A 21387-nucleotide genomic window follows, 5' to 3' on the forward strand; every position below is an offset into this window, starting at 1 on the left:
TACTTATTGCTGTAAAAGTTTTGCTATTCCTGGACACCCTCTCAATGGACAGAGCTACGTACTGTATGTATGTATGTGTGTTACTTCTGTATGTACACACAAAGTTTATATGCACAAACACATTTACATCTGTATTTCTGTAGATAGATTTTTTTTTTTTGTAGATAGATTTTTTAAACCATGAGTGTACACCACAAACCTCCAATTTTAATCCAATACCATAGGTTAATTCTAGTTTTCTCCTTTTTCTTATTTCTAGCTCCCTTCGTCATTAGCAAGAAACTTTGCCCCAGTTACGTTCATTATATTTCACTGTGGAACAAATTCCTTCCTTCCCATAAAGTCTCTTCAGGGTGTTTGACTTCCTACTTAGGCAGATGCTACTGCCTCCAGCCAATCCACCTATCCCCTAGCACAGATACTTGCTTTGTTTAGCCTACTTGTTGGCCTTTACATTGAATTATTTTAGGAGGAAAGCAGAGACTCTTCGTGTCATGTATCGCTTGACTGAAGCCTGGTGACTAAATGTATCATTCTTGCTTACTTAAAGCAACAGCAAGCCTTGAAAATTCATCTCCTAAGGAGATTCTTGAAATTCTTTATGTTTCCTAGTATATCTCCCATTCTAAGTGTTTTAACCCCGACTTGATCAGGGATATACATTGTGTTTCACAGAACATGATCCTGGAGTCCCGGGATCGAGTCCCACATTGGCTCCCTGCATGGAGCCTGCTTGAATTAGTTAATATAAGCCAACCTACGTTTTTGTGCAGATGTTTTCCTAAAAATACAAGATGCGTACTAGTTGATAAATTGAACATTCCAATTTTCCAGTGTTTATTTAATCAAATCATTTCAAATAAACGATAGAAGCCACTGTAAATTGATCTCACTATTAAAGGGCAAAAATAAATTTTATTATTCCTTGAGAACCTTAGAAAATTTTTCATAATGAGTAATTTGATTATGGAGAGCATAATAATTATATTTATTATGCTTTATCATATATATTAGCTTCATTTTTAAAACTTATAACACTGAATGATCTTAATTTCAAAATAGAGTTTTCATATTTACAAGATTTATAAAATACCTAAGAAGTAAGTACATTCATTCAGTTTTCCTCTTAAGATGACGTTGGATTGTATTTTGCTTCAGTAACATACCAAGTTTTCTAAGGAGAAAATGTTAAGATCTTTATAATTTGGTAAGTTTATTAAAATTCTTAGAATTCTATCATGTAACACCATGGTGTTATGCCACACAGAGACAAAAATATACACAAAAGGAGTTAAATTTCTCATGATCCACTATTTTTAAAAGTCACAAATTTTTATTTAAAATTGTTTCACTGTGGTAGTCACATTCGAATTGCAGGTTATACAGTCAGAATCGCCAAGAGGAGGAGCCCTTAGAAAAAGTAACCCCAAAAAACTAGAGAGAGGATGAGAAAACAGTGTTTCTAAACTACCTCTTAACAAATCACTGGCTTATAGGAGAGGATTCTATACTGGCTTATTAAATAATAAATTAAAATAGTGATAAGAACTTAGAGTATTAGTTCCACAAATACGATCAACAGACCATTCTACCAACACCACCTGGGAACTTGTTAGAAATGTAAGTTTTCTGGCCCCCTCAGATCTTCTGAATCAAAAATTCTGGGATAAAGCCTAACAGTATGTTTCAGCAGACTCTCCAGGTGATTCTGATGCTTGCTGAATTTAAGAACCACTGATATAAAGGAGGAAAGAAATAGTAGGAAATAAAAAATGATGACTATTTGAAGTCTTCTAGAAGTTCAGACACTTTGAATCTGCCTTGTGCTGAGGGACTTTTGAATCATTAAATCCTATTGCTGCCTCAGTCTTTCTAGTTTGACATTGCAGACTCCTCTTTCAAGCAAACCATATCAAAATAGTCTTAACACTAAAGAAATCTTAGATTACTAAGCAAAAGCAGCAACATATTATAATCCAGAAGGCAATGACTAGATAGTATATTGCTGTTTGTAAAGAAACAGTAAGAATATATGATTAACATAAAATTCTAATATGACCAAGTTTACCCAATGCCAGAGTTCTAGTTTCTACACTACAGCCAATCCTAGGACACTTTAAACACTAGAACAAAATTGGAACAGTGAAAAAATTTTAAAATTAAAAAAAAAATTAAAACAAAAATATAAAGCAAGGACGCCTGGGTGGCTCAGCATTTAAGCATTTGCCTTCGGCTCAGGCTGTGACCCTGGAGTCCCAGGATTGAGTCCCACATTGGGCTCCCTGCATGGAGCCTGCTTCTCCCTCTGCCTGTGTCTTTGCCTCTCTCTCTCTCTCTCTCTCTCTCTCTCTCTGTCTCTCATGAATAAATAAATAAAATCTTTACAAAAAAATTAAAGCATAAGAAAGCAGCCAGAATTCTTAAAATCATTTAAAATTCAGAATGACATTCAATGCTGATTCTATCAGATGGTTCACTGGAAAGCTGGGCTCTCTAGGACCTGTTGTCCAAATTTAAAATGATAATTATATTTCTTATTATTATTAAAGGCTTCAGAGGCTAGTAGCCAGTCCTATGACTCTGGGCCACTAGGAGGCTCATGTCTTATTTCCTAAAGTTCCTGAAAATCGTTTTTCAAGCAGCAAGGCTTGAGTTCTGAGTACCTTGAGTTGAGAACCCTTAAGTACTTTCACTGCAGCTTGTTACTTATTTTGAGGCCTTTTTACAGGTGGAGAGAAATCAACCAGTATTTAGATCCATCAACTTAATTTCCATATTTGAAATTCAGTTATACACTTAAATGTCAGGATCAATGACAGTAAAGATGTTCCCTTCCTCATCATCATCATGTCCAGTGTCCTTTTATGATGTGTTCCTTTCTCCTTTGCCCTAAACTCAGTGTGCCCAAGTTAAGTCCTAAGTTCTTATTATGTCCCTTTCTCCCTTGGATACATCAGCTCTTTGCCTTCTATCAGCTGTCATTCTGAATAATACTAAGAATACTAAATTCTGTTCTGAAGAATACTAAATCTCCAAACCTGTTCTGTGTTGTTATCAGGCTATTCTTTTACCTTCTAATTACCTTCTGAGTTCTGTTTTATACCTAGATTAATCATTCTGAAATACAGCTTTCCCTCTAAAAAAAACAATTTCCTTAGGTTCACAGAAGATTCTCTATATTCTGATGCACTTAGTTTTTTTAAAATGCACTGCCTTTCACTCCTTACTTGAACTGGCTATCACGAGATTGATTACTTCTTTGAACAGAGCTCACTATTTACTTTTCATTTCTGCTCTATACCCAGGGCTTTCTGTTTTCCCTCTTAGCCAAGTTTGCCCTTTTACTGCCCTTGCCCATGAAGACCCCATATCACTTCTGTTAACCTTTTCAAAAGCTGTTGTGGATCATTTTATGCCTTAGCAATCTTTCATCTGTTGCCTAAATCTTTGGACAAGCATATTGCCTGTCTTCTGCATAAAGATTCTAAACATGTTGAAGTTAAGTGCACTACCTGGAATTCTAGCAAAGTGCTCCCTCTGTGGCGGGGAACTGAATGAGTGTTCTTGACTATTAGTAAAACTGTGGGGGGTGGGAAGATAACCATATGGCTTTATAACCTTTAAACTGAAGTAAAAAGAGTCAGTGCCAAGATATATAGCTTTAAAAAATGTAATTAGTGGATATTTATGGATTTTAGGGAGTCTGTTCTTACTTTAATAGTTTCTTCTAGTTTTAGGTTTAAGTAGTCTCTGTGTACCATATTGAGAAGTGTTTTGATCATCTTTGTAGTCTAATGTGTAAAGCAGCAGATAAAACATCCTGAAAATCCATTATAGTGCGTGGGAGGACTGAGGAAGCCTGAGCAAAATTGAACAATTGAACCAAATTCTACTGAGGTTTCATGGGCTGCATGAGTTATTTAGGGATAGATTTATTTAGATCTTTATATTATCATGTCATGTCATAAAGGACCTTGTCTGTGAGTCATCCAGTAATTATTGAGCATCTACTCTATAATAAAGCACTGCTCTAAACTAAAGCACTGTACTAAGAGTACAATAATAATCAAAACACTTGGGCAGCCCAGATTGCTCAGTGGTTTAGCACCGCCTTCGGCCCAGGGCCTGATCCTGGAGACCTGGGATCAAGTCCCATGTCAGGCTCCATGCATGGAGCCTGTTTCTCCCTCTACCTGTTTCTCTGCCCTGCTCTCTCTCTTTGTCTCTCTTTAATAAATAAATAAAATCTTAAAAAAAAAATAATCAAAACACCTAATATGCTAGTTGGGGGAATAGACAGTAAGCAAGTAAATAGCTGATGGTGATAAGTGCTATGTGGATTAACTAAATTAGGGTGAGGTGATAGAATGGGTAGTCAAGAAGTGTTTTTGGAAATGACAGACAAATCTGAATAACAAGGAGTTAGCATGTCATGATCAGAAAGAACATTTTAGGCAGGGGAAATAACTGGTAATGCAAAAGACCATAAAGTGGAGGTAGTTAGGGGGGAAATCACATAGTATTGTAGTCCATTAGGGAATTTAGATTTTATATTGAGTAAAATCAGAAGCTGTTGGAAAGGTTCTAAGCTAAGAAGTAATAAAATCCCTTTGGTAGTTGTGTAGAAAATAGATAGGGTTGGGAGAATGAATGGAAGCTAGCAAACTAGTTAGTAGCATATTGTAGGCATTCAGAAAAGATAGGATAAAGGAAGCCTTGACTAAGGTGGTAGTAGTAGAAGAAAACAGAAAAGTGGAGGTAGGGATCCCTGGGTGGTGCAGCGGTTTAGCGCCTGCCTTTGGCCCAGGGTGCGATCCTGGAGACCCGGGATGGAATCCCACGTTGGGCTCCCGGTGCATGGGGCCTGCTCCTCCCTCTGCCTGTGTCTCTGCCTCTCTCTCTCTCTGTGTGACTATCATAAATAAATAAATAAAATAAATAAAACAAAACAAAAAAAAAGTGGAGGTAGAGTTGACAGGATTTGCTAATATATTTAAGCTGTAGGTTTAGAGAAAGAAAAATCAAGGATGTTTCTTGATTTTTGACTTGAGCATAAGTAGATGATAGTACTTTCTGCTGATAAGAGCAAAGATAGAGACGGTTTAGAAAAGAGAAAATCCTATCAAGTTTGATATTAGACTTTACGAGCTTTAAATTCAATAGAAGAGATAAAGTAAAAACTTAGATACGAATTATATTTATTGCTGCACAACTTAATAGCTTGAAAAAACAAGCATTCATTTTATCACAGTATCTGTGGGTCGGGAATTCAGGACTGGCTTAGCTGGGTGGTTCTGATGCAGAATTTATGTGCGATTGCAGTCAAGATGCCAGCTAGGGCTACAATCACCTGAAGGCGTGACTGGGGCTGGAGGATTTGCTCCCAAGTTCACTCAGGTGGTTGGTAGCCCTCATTTCCTCTCAACTGGTCAGAAACTTCAGTTTCTCACCAGATGGGCTTCTCTGTAGGAAAGCTGCACACTGTCATTTCTGTTACACTGTATTGGAAGCAAGTTATTAAAAACAATTCAGGGGCAGCCCCGGTGGCGCAGCAGTTTAGCCCCACCTGCAGCCCAGGGCATGATCCTGGAGACCCTGATGGAGTCCCACGTCAGGCTCGGCTCCCTGCATGGAGCCTGCTTCTCCCTCTGCCTGTGTCTCTGCCTCTCTCTCTCTCTCTCTCAATCTGCATTTCTATGAATAAATAAATTTTTAAAAAAATTCAATGGGAAGAGGAATTAGCTTCTCTCTGAATAAAGCAAGTTGAAAGAATTTATGGACATTTTTTTTTAAACCCAAAGAAGAGTAAAAGAATAAATCAAACCCAAAGCCTATCAAGTACCATCAGATTATAGCTTATTCCTTTGATGACTCTTGGTTGGTATCAAAATGTTAGGCTTAAAGTTGTATTCCCAGAACTGACTCTAAAAGGGGATTATACCTAAATAATCCTCAAATGTGCTGAGTCCCTGCTGAAGATAAGCAGTTCTCACATAAACAAACCATCATAGTCTGAAACTTTATCATTTGGTTGTGCTTATTTATCTCTCATCACTTTTTTTAAGCTATTATCATTAGGTAACAGATATTAATTGTTTTATGTCACAGGTTATTGCTTACAACTCAGAAGGTAAAAGTAATCCAAGTGAAGTAGTAGAATTTACTACATGCCCTGATAAGCCAGGAGTACCTGTGAAGCCTTCAGTTAAAGGAAAGATACATTCACACAGTTTTAAAATAACTTGGGGTAAGATATGCATATTTGTACATCATTACTTTTGTATTTGATTAAAATGATTTGAATATTAAGATATTTTTTAGGATAGTTGAGTAAATTTGTTAGATTAAGCAAGTTCAAGACAGAATGTGAGAGTCATTCATTGTTTGAGGATCTTTTTTGTGGAAAACTTTGCACTCACACGAATACAGAGTTCATATCTGATACCGGAAGAACTCAGCATCTATAGTAGGACTATGAGCAGAGGTAGCACTGAGTGAAATGAATGATTGCTGAAATTGTAGCTGTAGATCACCTAGGTCATCTTGGTCCTCGTGAGAAATGAAAATCACTTACTCACACATTTGTTGGGGTGCCTGGCTGGCTCAGTCAGAAGAGCATCCAACTCTTGATCTTGGGCTCGGTTGTGAGTTCAAGCCGTACATCAGGTGTGGAAGTTGCTTAAGTAAAGCTTGAAAAAAATTAATAAAACACATTTATTGAACACCTGCTTATGCACTACCTAATGCAAAATCAGTAGAGTAATGAAATGCTGGTGTTAATTTTTTAAAAAAGCATTGCAGGTGATTCTTTTTATTTTTTAAACAGTCTTAGATTTTGCATTCTGCTTATTAGGATTTTTGTCATTGTTTACTTGTATTTACTTTACCTAATACCACTTTTACCTCTTTGGATAGACCCACCAAAAGACAATGGAGGCGCAGCCATCAATAAGTATGTAGTGGAGATGGCAGAAGGTTCCAATGGTAAGAACAGCTACCAAAAATTAATAGATGTATGCCTCTGCTCTTCATGACTACAGTTTATATGATCTCTTTTCTTTCACTCTCCATTCTCCTTTGTTTATAGCAGTTAGTATTTTAAGTAGTAATCTCTAGAAATACAGTGAATCAAAACGTAAGACTCCTATACACCTGTATTATTACATTTACATTTGCATTTTATTTCCTTTCTCATTTGTTTGCATCACTCCGTTCCAGTATATCTCAAGTCTTCTGAAGGTTTATTTAGTTAGATTTATAACCAGACATATCAGATAAAAATTATCTTGCAAAGTTTAACTTACATTATAGTAGTTTTAGTAATATTTTCTGTACCTTGTGAACTTTATTTTTGAATCATACATTTAACAATCTATTTCTATGCAATGAACTGTTTCCTGAAAAATAATGTCTTTTAATTAAGACTAAACTTCCTATGGTATTGGTTCTTTCTACTCTTTGTGTGTTATAATGTTATTACTAGACCAGTAAACACATTTAAAATGTTTAATTAAAAGCAGATTATCAATGTAAGCCAAAGTCTGTACAGAGTTACAGAGATATTTCATTTCAACAAAGCCATGCAGATTTGTCTAGGAAGCTGTAACAAAAAGAAAATTAGATCATCTCCAGGAAACTCGAAGCAAGCTTAAATTGTTTCTGACAAATTACATAAACACTTACGAGTGAAGCTAGGATACCTGCCGTGTCCGTGATACCAAAACGTTAAACATTACCTTGTAGCTGACTGAACATAATTCTTCACCTTACAGGAAACAAATGGGATATGATATACAGTGGAGCTACTAGAGAACATCTTTGTGATCGACTGAATCCAGGCTGTTTCTATCGTTTACGAGTTTACTGCATCAGTGATGGAGGACAGAGTGCGGTAATACTTACATGTAGATTTTTTTTTTCCAAGTTTGAGTCAAGTAAGATGAGATCACCAGATGTCACCTCAAAATTTGAAATGTATCCAAAGTAATTTCTGTAACCCAGGTGATTAATTTTATACTGAGCAGAATATTCCAAAATAGAACTTGACTTATTAATCATTTCTCAATGAATATGTATTGTCTGGTTGATGTTTAGCTTTGGAACAACAGATATACAAAAATGTTGCAGAAAGATTTATAAAGATAAATTTTAGGATTGATGTTCAATAATTATACCTAACAGGGGGATCCCTGGGTGGCGCAGCGGTTTGGCGCCTGCCTTTGGCCCAGGGCGCGATCCTGGAGACCCAGGATCGAATCCCACGTCGGGCTCCTGGTGCATGGAGCCTGCTTCTCCCTCTGCCTATGTCTCTGCCTCTCTCTCTGTCTCTCTGTGACTATCATAAATAAATAAAAATTTAAAAAAAAATAATTATACCTAACAGAAATAAAAGTAAAATAATTGTAGACTGATCATTCCATAAATTATGTGAATCAGGACAAATCATAAAATGTCATTTGCTGTTTAAACACAGATTCTAATATTTACTTATTGCAGAAATTGGTAGTTATTTTTATGAATAGAGATCTACTAACCAAAATGGACTTAAAGTACACCACTGATTATATGTGAGATATTTGTAATGTTCTGGAGAGGCATTTTTTTAATAGGAGTGATTTCTTTTTTTAATGAATTTAACCAAGAATGAGTTCATGGAGTATTAAAAACTGTTACCATTTTTCAAATGGAATTTAGTGCAATAAAGGTACCTTTTTTTTTTTTTTGAAAGGTACCTTTTTAAAAAATGAACTTATAAGTATTAGAAAACGTGAGTACTATGAAACTGAGTGCATGTCCTGCCCCCATAGGCTTAGGATCCGATTACTTCATTTTATCTAATAAAATCTTCCTGTATTAAATCAAGTCCCCTGCCCCCCCCAAAAAAGTCCCAATTTTCTAATTCAGCATTATAGCATTCTCATATAGGATATCTTTCTGAATATGATGATGACTAAATATTTTATTTATGTTTGGAAAAAATACTAAGTAACTTTCTTTGTATATAGTAGTCACATAGTATGTGTCTTTATTTGTCTATATAAAATTAGAGTTTTAATTATTTGAGTTTTTTATTTAGAACTTTTATTTCTTTTCAGTTGAAAGTCGGGTAGAATTTCAAATTATCAGTGCAGTCTTTGTGTTCATGTTATTTTCCTTTAACAAAAGCAGTCTGATTGTTTGGTTGGGGCACTTTTGTTTTGTTACTGCTTTTGTTTTGGCAGGTATCTGAATCTTTACTTGTGCAGACTCCAGCTGTGCCTCCAGGCCCATGCCTCCCTCCCAGATTACAGGGTAGACCCAAAGCAAAAGAAATACAGTTACGATGGGGTAATTTCCATTTTGGTAATAAATTTTAATTAAGTTAGTCCTAAATGTATTCCTTTGGTTAAACTGCATAAATCTTTCCACCTTTAGGACCCCCTCTGGTTGATGGTGGGTCACCCATTTTCTGCTACGGTGTGGAAATGTCTCCTGTAGAAAAAGATGAACCAAGAGAAGTTTACCAAGGTTCTGAAGTAGAATGTACAGTGAGCAACCTTCTTCCTGGAAAAACTTACAGCTTCAGACTGCATGCAGCTAACAAAATGGGGGTAGGAAAGCTCTACTGATTGAATTATAATCACAGTGGTATTTCATGACATATATAATTGCACCCATTAGCCATTTTGCTTTCAACATGTGACCCCAGAGTTTACAGTTGTTTTCTGGATTTTTTTAAGATTTATAGGAAGGGGCTCTGGTGTGGGGTGGGGGGAGTGGGCAGAGGGAGGAGGACAAGCAGACTCCCCACTGAACATGGAGCTCTGTCCCAGGACCCTGAGATCATAACTTGAGCCAAAATGAAGAGTCAGCCACTCTGAGCGTCCTAGGTGCCCCCAAATTTTGCAGTTTTTAATAAGCTTATAGAGATAAACAAGAGAGAGGTCTGTATATACATACGGTAACTTAGTTCTAGAATCTCGATATTTTCAAATCCCACTTAAAATTTGTGACACTTTGGACTTTAGCTATGCCAAAGTTTGCCTTTCAGGTGGTGCTAGTAGGATTTGCTTTAATAAGAAAAGTAGAGTAGAAACAAGACCATACTTGGAGTAATTGAAATACTTGGAGTAATTAAGTTTTTGAGGCTGGTTATATGCAGCATTTACTTTCAGTTGGCTACTAATTGTAATTCATTTTTTACCTAAGGAAAAAAAACTTTAAGCATTTCTGGTTTTATCTGACTTTTTAGAAAGCATTATCTATGTATCTGTACAACTCCATAAAATGGACAAAATAGGTGATATCTCCATTTTATAGCTGAAGAGGCTAGAGTTCAGAAAGGCTAAATGATAAACCACAGACTCAGGATTGTCAGACTCCAGAGCCAAAGCCCTTTCCACTCAACCAGGACATCTCTCATCTCAGCATTAAAGTGGGTTCTCTAAGGACAAAGCAGTAGTTTCTTGCCTCAATTGAGTAACATTCTCTAATTATTCTGTAATTACAGTTTCACAAAATTAAACTGATAAGTCTCTCCTCTCCCATTATTTCATACTTCAGTGACCTGTATTATATCTTAGTCCTGTTCTCCAATTGAGTTCAGTATCTGTATCTACAGACTTAAAGTTTCTTATGTCAGTACTTTGTTGGCCATTCTAACATAAATCATCGTTTCCTGTCTGAAGTCATCTTGTCAGCCCCACAAGGCTGGGATAGCATCTCTACTGCTAGTGTTTTTAATCTGTATTTTCAGAATACTGAAAATTTGTCAATATCATCTTAAATAGTTGCTTTCTTCATTTCCAGAGACTATACATTTTAGACTCTTTTTAAATCTATTCTAAATTTTAATATCTAATTTATACCTATGATTCCCCCCCATGCGTTTGTTATATCCTCATATAATCTCTTCTGACTTATTCCACATACTCAATTCCCTGATACCCTGCCCTTCTTACAGAAACCAGTTCACGAAGGAAAAAGGAGAAGAAAGGACAGTAGATAAAACTTAAAAATACCCGCACATCATCACTTCCATGATCATTGCATCTTTTTACTTTCTGTGAATGCTTTTGGAGTTTTATTATGGCCAGTTTGTCTTGAAGGAGAGGAATAATGCATTTAATTATTTATTTATGTGAATATTTATGAAGAGCTGTGCAGTCAGTGGGTAAAAAATGAAAACACTGGCTATATTTGTTTTTCTAGTTTGGACCATTTTCAGAAAAATGTGATATTACTACAGCCCCTGGACCACCAGATCAATGCAAGCCTCCTCAAGTTACATGCAGATCTGCAACTTGTGCGCAAGTAAATTGGGAGGTATTGTAATTTACCTACTTTAAATGATTAGAGTAGTTCATCTAAAAGAATAGAGTTACTGTTCATTTCACCTCCTAAATTATGCAGACAATAAGTCCTAGTTAAATTCATGTGGTAAAAAGTGAATTTTTTTATCTTTACGACGCATTTAAGTAAGGTATATTTGCATTACAAGTACAGAGTTTCTTATTCATGATGTGCTTTGTATTTTTTTCAAAGGCTTGGTCTCATTACTGATACACTTAGCCACTGACTGAGCTTAATGTTCAGAACAAACATTCATAGGAATTAGTCTAATACTATTTCTCTTATATTTATTATCTCTACTCTGTTTATTGTGTATAGTAATAATCAGTAATGATAATTGCATTTTCAGCTTCCTTTGAAATTTAACAGAAAATGTCCTTACATGGTTTAACATTTATATTACTTAATTGAATTATTTTGACTTCAAAATTCACCTTAAAATTTTCTTTCTGAAGTGATTCAGTCATATTTTTATTTCTAGTTGGAAACAAGGATATTTTTTGACCAGTCTTACATTCAGGTGACCTTAATGAATAAAAATGTAATAATGAACAGTTTTAATTCTACTTAAACATTTTAAAGAAATTCAAAAGCAAGACCAGTCGGTTTTTGATATGCCTCAGGTAAAGAACATTTTTGCCTAAAAACCATTTGATCAATATCAAGACCTTAAGACCTTTTCTTTTTCTTAAATTTTAAAGGTCCCTTTGAGTAATGGAACTGATGTCACTGAATATCGATTGGAGTGGGGAGGTGTCGAAGGAAGTATGCAGATGTGTTACTGTGGGCCTGGTCTCAGTTATGAGTTAAAAGGACTTTCACCAGCAACTACCTATTATTGCAGAGTCCAGGTAAAGGTGGTCAGGGCCTTGTTATTCTAGCCAGAGCTTTGTGTTCTGTGACCATTTTGATGGTCATGTTTTTGTTAACTTATAGGTTCTGTTAATTTGTAGGCTCTGAGTATTGTGGGTGCAGGCCCTTTCAGTGAAGTAGTAGCCTGTGTGACTCCACCATCAGTTCCTGCTATTGTGACTTGTCTTCAAGAAATAAGTGATGATGATATAGAAAATCCCTATTATTCACCTTCTACATGCCTTGCAATAAGCTGGGAAAAGCCTTGTGACCATGGTTCGGAAATCCTTGCCTACAGCATAGACTTTGGAGATAAACAGCCCTTGACAGTGGGAAAGGTTACAAGCTATATTATAGACAATTTGCAACCAGATACAACATACAGGTACACTCTACACACTATGTTAATTTTTGCCTAGGCCAGAGAGAAACTTTAAATAGAGTGATCATAACTGATTTTTTTTTCTTAATGTGGCACTTAGAATACGAATTCAAGCCTTGAATAGCCTTGGAGCTGGTCCTTTCAGCCACATGATAAAATTAAAAACTAAGCCCCTCCCTCCTGATCCACCTCGTCTGGAATGTGTTGCCTTCAGCCACCAGAACCTTAAGCTGAAATGGGGAGAAGGAACCCCAAAAACACTGTCAACAGATTCTATTCAGTACCACCTTCAGATGGAGGATAAGAATGGAAGGTAGGTGGGATCCCTGGGTGGCTCAGTGGTTCAGCGCCTGCCTTCGGCCCAGGGCATGATCCTGGAGACCCAGGATCGAGTCCCACATCAGGCTCCCTGCATGGAGCCTGCTTCTCCCTCTGCCTGTGTCTGTGCCCTCTCTCTCTCTCTCTCTCTCTCTCTCTCTCTCTCTCTCATGAATAAATAAAAATCTTAAAAAAAAAAAAAAAGAATGCAAGGTAGGTGTTTTTAATTGCTACTTTATAGTTTCTTAGGTCTTAAGTATATAAATCTAAATAAACAGAAGTTAATAAGATTTCAAAACTAGGTTAGAATTCTAATAAGTAAAAAAAATAAATAAATAAAAAAGAATTCTAATAAGTAATTTTAAATGTGCTATTTTCAAAAGACCAGAAGATATAGTGATGATTTCCTGTTTATAACTTGTGAGTAGGATGCCAAGAGAAAAATTAAATGGGCTATTCTTTGACTCTCTTCTCTAACCCATTTACTCTCTTCATGCTAGTAAAAGAAACAATCTTTGCTACCAAAAAAGTTCTTAAGCCCTTATTTCCAGCAGAGGTGGTTTTGACAGTAAATAATTGATTGGCTTAAGACCCCCTATGTCTGACTTTCTTTCCTCCACACCCCTGTCACAGAACCTGCATGCTAAGTAAATACAGTTTAGTTCCTCACTGTCAGACTTGGTTAGTCTCTGATTATTAGCTAGTCCTCCTGCTAGGTTCTCATCTTTGCTGTCGTCCTTTACATTTTCTTGACATCCGTGCCATATAGTATCCCACCAAATCATTTTTAATCATAAATCAAAAGATTTGTAATACAAATTATTCAATGGAAATCTGAGGCTGTTTATTGGCATTATAGCCCATGTAAACAATACCATATACCCTTTACAGGAGTTATTCTAATATTTTTAAGAATTTAAATTTTACTTTTCTGCTATTCACTCAGCTTATAAGAAACAATCTGTATAATCTCATGGATTCAGAGTGCTAGCAGCAGCTTTTCCAAAGGTCTTCCCACTTTGCTTTTTGTGTTGTGTTTGTGTCTTAGCCAAATATTCAATAATGGAATATTCATGATACTTTTTTACATAAGTACTCTCAGAAATCTTATGCATTTAAAATAACATACAAAATTAAACATACTGTATACTAGTAAGAGCATTATACAGAGCAAACAGTATTGATCATTTTCTGAAATCTGTGCCTCTATAAATGTTAGCCTTTGTTATTGGCAGAATTTTATGTACACTTTGTAAGGCCTTACCTCCAGAAGGAGGTTCTTTACCTTGCTACAGATTTTTGGTATAGCCATTTATCTTTAATATGTGTTGTTATCATTGGGTGAATTAATTCTGTAAGTTATTTTTATGCCCTTTGTAGCATTTACATTTAGGATAATGCAAGAAGGTTTACTGGAAACAGGTCTAACTAGCAGTTGACTGAAATGTGATAGAATAAAAATTCCATTAAATATAAATAATATTGGGATCCCTGGGTGGCGCAGCGGTTTGGCGCCTGCCTTTGGCCCAGGGCGCCATCCTGGAGACCCGGTATCGAATCCCACGTCGGGCTCCCGGTACATGGAGCCTGCCTCTCCCTCTGCCTGTGTCTCTGCCTCTCTCTCTCTCTCTCTGTGTGACTATCATAAATAAAAATATATATATGTAAAAATAATATTAATAAGCTAGAACAATAAGCTTAATTAACATTTAGCTAATCTAGAGAATTGTAAGGTATGAGTATGGCTTATAGCTGTGGAAAATAAATTAAAAACTTTTATGATATAAATTTACTATCTAAATTTAATAAATCAATTTAGTAATACTTAGGTTTTACTCTTTCCCTTTGATTTTTCACAACTGTTTACATTTGCTGTGGGATAGTGTCTGAATGCTATTTCAGCTGTTTCCTGACCAAGATTTTGTCATTGTCGGCTTTTTCGATAGTGGTTTAAACTCTTTTTTTCCCCTATTCTTTAAAAAAAAGGGGGGGGGGGTAAAAAGGCAAGGCTTATCTAATTACTGCTTCTTGGGAATTTTGTTACTTCAGGTCTTTAACTGGTTTTTCATTTTTAACCTGACTACAGTTTTCAGACTATTTAGAACTATGTGGGCATTCATTCCATTATTGATTCCCCAATTTCCAAAAATTTTAAAGCAGCCAATCAAAAATATTGGAGAACATTGAACTTATGGATGACATACATGATGATAAACTTTTCATCAAACAGTTCAAATGCGCCAAATTATATATTCTTTCATACTGCTGGGTAAATCTCTAGAAAACATAACCAAAACAACTAAAATTATGCCTGGACATTGAGGATTCTCTTTTTTATATAACAAGTTATATGCCAAAGAGTCTAATGAAAATTGTAGTATTCTGAGTATCTTTAAAAATGTATGAACATTAAAAGATAGCAGTCAGAAACAAAGCTATACCATAAGCCTGAAAAGTTACTGTGATGGGCACAAAATTTAGCAGTAATTTTTTAGGAAACCATGTCAGATTAGAAAATTTACCAATCCTGTGATTTTCATCATCTGATGAAAGATATAACAGATTTTATTTGGAGTGACAAGGTGTTCCTGGCATTAAGTTCTAAGAGTAACTTCTACTTCTAAATAATGTCCCAACTGTACTACTTTAATAGTTTTTAAACATTTTTCAGAAGGTAGTCAAGATTTATTTTTAATAAGAGTCATTTCCATTTTAGGTTTATATCCTTATACAGAGGTCCATGTCATACATACAAAGTACAAAGACTTAATGAGTCAACATCCTATAAATTCTGTATTCAAGCTTGTAATGAAGCAGGGGAAGGTCCTCTCTCCCAAGAATATATTTTTACTACTCCAAAATCTGTCCCAGCTGCCTTGAAAGGTAAGTTATACATGCTCAGGTTACTTTCTTTAATAATAAATTAATTTTAAATGCATCTTCATACATAGCCTTATGTGCTGTTATTACAGTTTATCATCCAATATGTGTCTGACATTTAAATTACAAAAAAAATTATATAGACAAGCCCACCTACTGAGAGTTTGACTCAGTAATAAAAGCTGTTTTAGGCAGCCTGGGTGGCTCAGCGGTTTAGCGCCGCCTTTAGCCCAGGGCGTGATCCTGGAGACCCGGGATCGAGTCCCACGTTGGGCTCCCTGCATGGAGCCTGCTTCTCCCTCTGCTTTTGTCTCTGCCTTTCTCTCTCTCTCTCTCTCTCTCTCTGTGTGTCTCTCATGAATAAATAAACAAAATATTTTTTAAAAAAAAAAAGCTATAAAGTTATTTTACCTAGCACATTGATACTGCAAGTACTGGGTTTTGTCCGTAATCTTTTTAATAATCTAACATAAAAATAGTACACTGAATAGACAATGTTGGATGTCTAATAGGATCATTTGCTGTTTCTCCTATTGTTACTTAAAGAAAAAAATTACAAACTCAAATTGTTTTGACTTGTTCTTTCATTCATTTGGATTTCAGGGAGAAGGCCAAGTTGTTTGTTAAAAAAAAATAAATGTATCCTTAGTTAACTTGAATTTTTTAATCAGATTTGCACATACATTCACAGATTTGTATATACAAATATCTTTAAAATTTAAATTGTCACTTTAGAGGGGTTATTTTTCAATGACCCTGGCAAGGATTGCACTTTGTGTATTTAGCCAAAATAACTAACATTCCTTACACTGAGGACAAATCACAGAGACTTCTAGTACAGTGTCCTGGATCGTGTCATTTGTTAAGCAGATCCACAGTTAGCAGGACTGTTCTTGAGTGTCTTTCTAATAATGTTGATGGAGTTTTACTGAGTCCTTTTTCTATTCTGTCATCCAGTTTAGTGTTTCTTAGCCTTATGACTGTTGCTAATGTTTAATCTTTTGTTACCCCACCATTGAGTGAAGCAGTTTTATATCAAGCAACAAGAAGTATTTTTCAATTTAGGAGATTTTTTTAAATTACAAAATCTCATGTTCTAGTTATGTTCTTAGAAGCACCATTAACATTGTTTTAGAACTGACATAATCCCTCTGTTGGCTTTTTAACTCAACAAAAACAGTGCTTACCTTGATAGATATTTTAGTCAATCTGGCCATTGTAACACCTGTAGATTATATGGCCTGGAGATAAGAGTAAACCATTAATTAACTATGTCTCTGCAAATTTCAAAAATTCAGATACATAACTGAGTTTTAAAGGTTTGTTGATTTTGATTAAAACAAGTGTCTGTGTGATGTGCCAAGTTAAAAATCAAGTAGAGCAGATTTTATTTGTATTTGTTCTCTACAGCCCCCAAAATAGAGAAAATAAATGATCACACTTGTGAAATTACATGGGAATGTTTACAGCCAATGAAAGGTGATCCAGTTATTTACAGTCTTCAAGTTATGTTGGGAAAAGATTCAGAATTTAAACAGGTATGTGCAAAGATGTAATTCTGTGGATATTCATTTTTTTTCTCATTTTTATGTACTTACAGTGCAAGATTTGTCTCTTTATCTTTCCAATTCAAAAAACATTTAGTACATACTGTGTTCCGAAGATTAGTAACTACACAATATCTCTGTATATTTAACAGATGATTCATTCATTTGACAAGAACTTATTAAACTAGATGCCAGGCACTCAGGATATATAACACTGAACAAAAAGTTCTTACCTCTGTGGCACTTATATTCAGCAGAAAAAGAGATACTAAAAGCATAGGGAAGTACAGTGAATAATAAAACTGGGTAAAAGGAATAGGCAGTTTTGGGAGGAGAGACAGCTAGTGCTATTTCATATGGGGCAGTCAGGTGACAATCAAACAGAGACCCAAAGGAGGTGAATATGGGGAGAACAGTCGTCCAAGGAGTGGAAGCAATAGGTACAAAGGCCTTTGAGATAGGAGCATGCTTGTTAAATTTAATGAACAAGAAGGCCAGTATGGGGTTGGTTGTATGAGCAATGGGGAAAATAATAGGTGATGTCAAGTAGTCAATGATAAAGAGGATCTTTGTGTGATATGAAGACCATGTAGGGTATTACAGGCCACATTGTGACTTTTACTCCATGTAAAATGAGAAGCCAATAGAGGATTTTGACCAGAGTCGTCACAGGATCAGACACAAGGTCATTTTGGCTAGAATGGGACATGGGCCGAAGCAGAGAACATTAAGGAGGCTTTCAAAATAACAGTAATAATCATAATTATAATTCAGTGTTATAACTATGGTAACAATCGTTATGGAAGCCTACCTAACAGAAGTATCACCTACCAGGGGACGCCTGGGTAGCTCAGCAGTTGAGCATCTGCCTTCAGCTCAGGGCATGATCCCAGGGTCCCAGGATCGAGTCCCACATCAGGCTTCCTGCATGGAGCCTTCTTCTCCCTCTGCCTGTGTCTCTGCCCCTCTCTCTCTCTCTCTCTCTCTCTCTCTCTCTCTCTCTCTCTGTGTGTGTGTGTGTGTGTGTCTCATGAATAAATAAATAAAATCTTTAAGAAAAAAAAAAGTATCACCTATCTACCAGGCTGAAAAATTTCAGAGATGGCTTCCTGGTACAGGGTGATTGGCAGTGAGATGAAGTAGGGAGCTTACCAGTATCTTTTATAAAGAAGTAGTTTTTATGCAAATCAAAGGCTAATTTCTGTAAGCATTTCATCTGATTCTCCGTTTTTTCTTCTTGATTTTGAGTGCTTTTAAGCTGGATTGTTTTGAGGAGCTTATATTTTCTTTTCCCACTAGAAAATCAATCATTCGTATTTTATTTCCATCACATGCTGTTATAGTTATTAATAATCGAATATTTTTCAATATAGATATAATTTTTTCTTTCAAGTTTTGTTAAGTATGGAAGCGTCATTTCTTAAGTTAAATTACAAAGGGCCCCAAAGTCAGGTTAAATTTGGCATTGACTGTTTTTCTTTATTAGGCCATCTGCAAATTGACATGATAATCAGATTTGAAAATAATTTACAGATAAGCAGGTTTCCTTCCAAGGAGGAAGCAAAATTACTATTAAAAATGTAATTGCATTACATGTTTAAAGGAAATAGGGACCCCACATTTGAGTAGTGTATGAATTTTAATAAACATACCACTACATGAAATAGCGCTGCTAATTCTAATTTGACTTAAAAGCAGATAATCCTGTCATCACTTTCACTTACTTTAGATTGTAAGCATGCCATAAAACCTAAAATACTTAAAACATCATCATATACTTGCTCATCCAAATCTCTTAAATATTTATAAAATTTTACAATTTATTGACAGGTTATACTCCCGAAAGTTTGAAGGTTGTGTTTTTAAGAGTTCAGTTCCATTCATGGAATGTAATATTTTACTTAAAATTTGTTACTCAACACACATGTGCTAAATACTACGTATAAAGAATTGTGAGGGGCTACAATATTAATAGGTTACTGTTCTGATTTCAAGAAAGTTGTTTAGAAATTAACAAACAAACAAAAAAAGAAATTAACAAACAAGCAGAAGTTTTATAATCATGGCATTTTATATATAGCCAAGCAAAAAGTCATAATAGAGATAAAACCTACTTTATAAAAAGGAATGATTTATTCCAGCTGGATTTTGTAATGTTTTCTAAAAGAAGTGCCATTTAGTGAGGGGGCAGGGTGCATGGTGGTGCTGTGAGCTAAGAAGGAGCTTGAACTCTCAAGTGTGACTTGAGTAAGACTCAAAAATGGAATGTGTAGTTAAGGAAGCCAGGTCCCATGCCTTTTGGTCCTATGGGTCTTTATTCCATAGCAGTAGGAAGGGCTGATGTTTTTAAGAAGGGATTATTTTAAATAAGTTGGTTGTTTAGTTTCTAAACTAGCTTATCTGTTTACCTAAAAACCTTTAACTTAGAATGTTTTGGGGATTGTGGATCTGGAAGTAAATTCACCTGGCAGCAATACCTGGGCTAAACTTAGAGGGACAAAGAAGGGAAAAATTGAAACAAATTGATTTCTTTGCACTCTTCCTTTTCTTTGCCCCTCTTTGATCAGCTTTGAGAAAACTCTGTTGCCTTCTTGCTGTGCAGTGCCCCATTCTGTAGCACTTTATCTAAAATGGCCCCCATTCTCTAAAATCACACTCTGACTTGCCTCTCATCTGACACACATCATAACTCCCATATACAAAGAACAGCTGACCTTATTGTCATTAAGTGAAAGACTATTGGGGGATCCCTGGGTGGCTCAGAGGTTTAGCACCTGCCTTCGGCCCAGGGGTGATCCTGGAGTACTGGGATCGAGTCCCGCATCGGGCTCCCCACATGGAGCCTGCTTCTCCCTCTGCCTGTGTCTCTGCCTCTCTCTCTCTCTCTCTCTCTCATGAATCAATAAAGATCTTTAAAAAAGAGAGAAGGACTATTTGCAAGGGAAATTCATACCAAAGGTGCAAGTGTCTACTGGTTCTCTAATTCCCCTAGAGAGTGTATATATTTTTTTAAAGCAACTGCTTTTTTACCAAAATGGCATTTCAAGTTGTATAACAAGGTAAAGTTTAAAAATACTAGGAGACAGTAGAGCCATCTTCAAAGCAGATCAACCTCACCTGGGAGTCTGTACCTAAGGCACTTCTGTGTCACAGCTTATTATGTTGCAAGTTCCATAAAAACCAACTCAGATTGGCACAATTAAGTGTAAATCCTCTTAAGAAGCCTAAAGGTAAGCAGGCCTCAGAATTGCTTGATACAGAAACTCAGTGAAGTTGTCAGGGGCATGGCTTTTCTCAGCAGTCTTTAGTGACTGCCCTAAGCCATGTGGAATTTATTCTCCCTCATTCACATTCAGGAAGAGAAAGTGCTTAGACTGCAAAGCTTTCCCTTAACCAATGACTGTTCAGGATTTAAGCCAACCAGAGCAGAGGCCTCCTCTGGAGTTAATAATGAGGCAAGCTTCTCCATGTACAAGGATTGGGTAAGGGAGCATTTGATACCCCATCAGAAGTCAGTATTGTTGGCAGTGTCAGAGAATGGGTACGAGGATAGTGGCTTGTTGGATTCTATACAACTTTTAAACTTCCTAACTTAGATTCCCAAAATGATGCCCCTCTGAGTGGCCTGCAGACCTAATGAACCTGAATGTCTAAGAACAGGACCCATGATTGTTTTATGTTTTTTTAAAGTTCTAAGTGGTGCTTATGCACAACAAACTTAACTGCTCTAAAAGCTCCCAGGTTCAGTTAAACTTCGAGGGGAAGAATGGTATGGACAAGAGCCATGTAGGTATTCCATTGTTTTCAGGGATTTTTACTGTTTTCTTCATGTGTTGATCACTATTGCAAATAAGTATTTGCAATCATAAATTCATAAGTTACAGAAGGATGATATCTGACCATATATGCCATATTATATTGACACATATTGCCTTATTGTATGTCATAATGAATAATTACTTTAAAATGTAATCAAATGCATAATAAACCTTAAAGGTACAAACAAGTCTGCACTTAGCCTAAAAGTAATGTATTGTTAAAATCATTCTTATACTAACTACTATAAATGATATATAC

The 21387-nt window shown here is 35.9% G+C and overlaps 1 protein-coding gene across 4 annotated transcripts in view; it reads left to right on the forward strand.

Moving 5' to 3' along the window:
• FNDC3A (fibronectin type III domain containing 3A) overlaps nt 1-21387 on the forward strand; it is a 171503-nt gene that overhangs the window by 144674 nt on the left and 5442 nt on the right. For all 4 annotated transcript variants that reach the window (XM_041730968.1, XM_041730969.1, XM_041730971.1 and 1 more), the window contains 11 exons: nt 6109-6247; nt 6916-6984; nt 7773-7891; nt 9222-9327; nt 9415-9590; nt 11191-11304; nt 12033-12182; nt 12285-12568; nt 12666-12878; nt 15600-15766; nt 17174-17301. In XM_041730968.1, coding sequence (XP_041586902.1) covers nt 6109-6247; nt 6916-6984; nt 7773-7891; nt 9222-9327; nt 9415-9590; nt 11191-11304; nt 12033-12182; nt 12285-12568; nt 12666-12878; nt 15600-15766; nt 17174-17301 — 1665 coding nt within the window. The remainder of the gene's footprint in view (nt 1-6108; nt 6248-6915; nt 6985-7772; nt 7892-9221; nt 9328-9414; nt 9591-11190; nt 11305-12032; nt 12183-12284; nt 12569-12665; nt 12879-15599; nt 15767-17173; nt 17302-21387) is intronic.

Source organism: Vulpes lagopus, chromosome 16 (assembly GCF_018345385.1).
Source record: "Vulpes lagopus strain Blue_001 chromosome 16, ASM1834538v1, whole genome shotgun sequence".
Lineage (NCBI taxonomy): Eukaryota > Metazoa > Chordata > Mammalia > Carnivora > Canidae > Vulpes > Vulpes lagopus.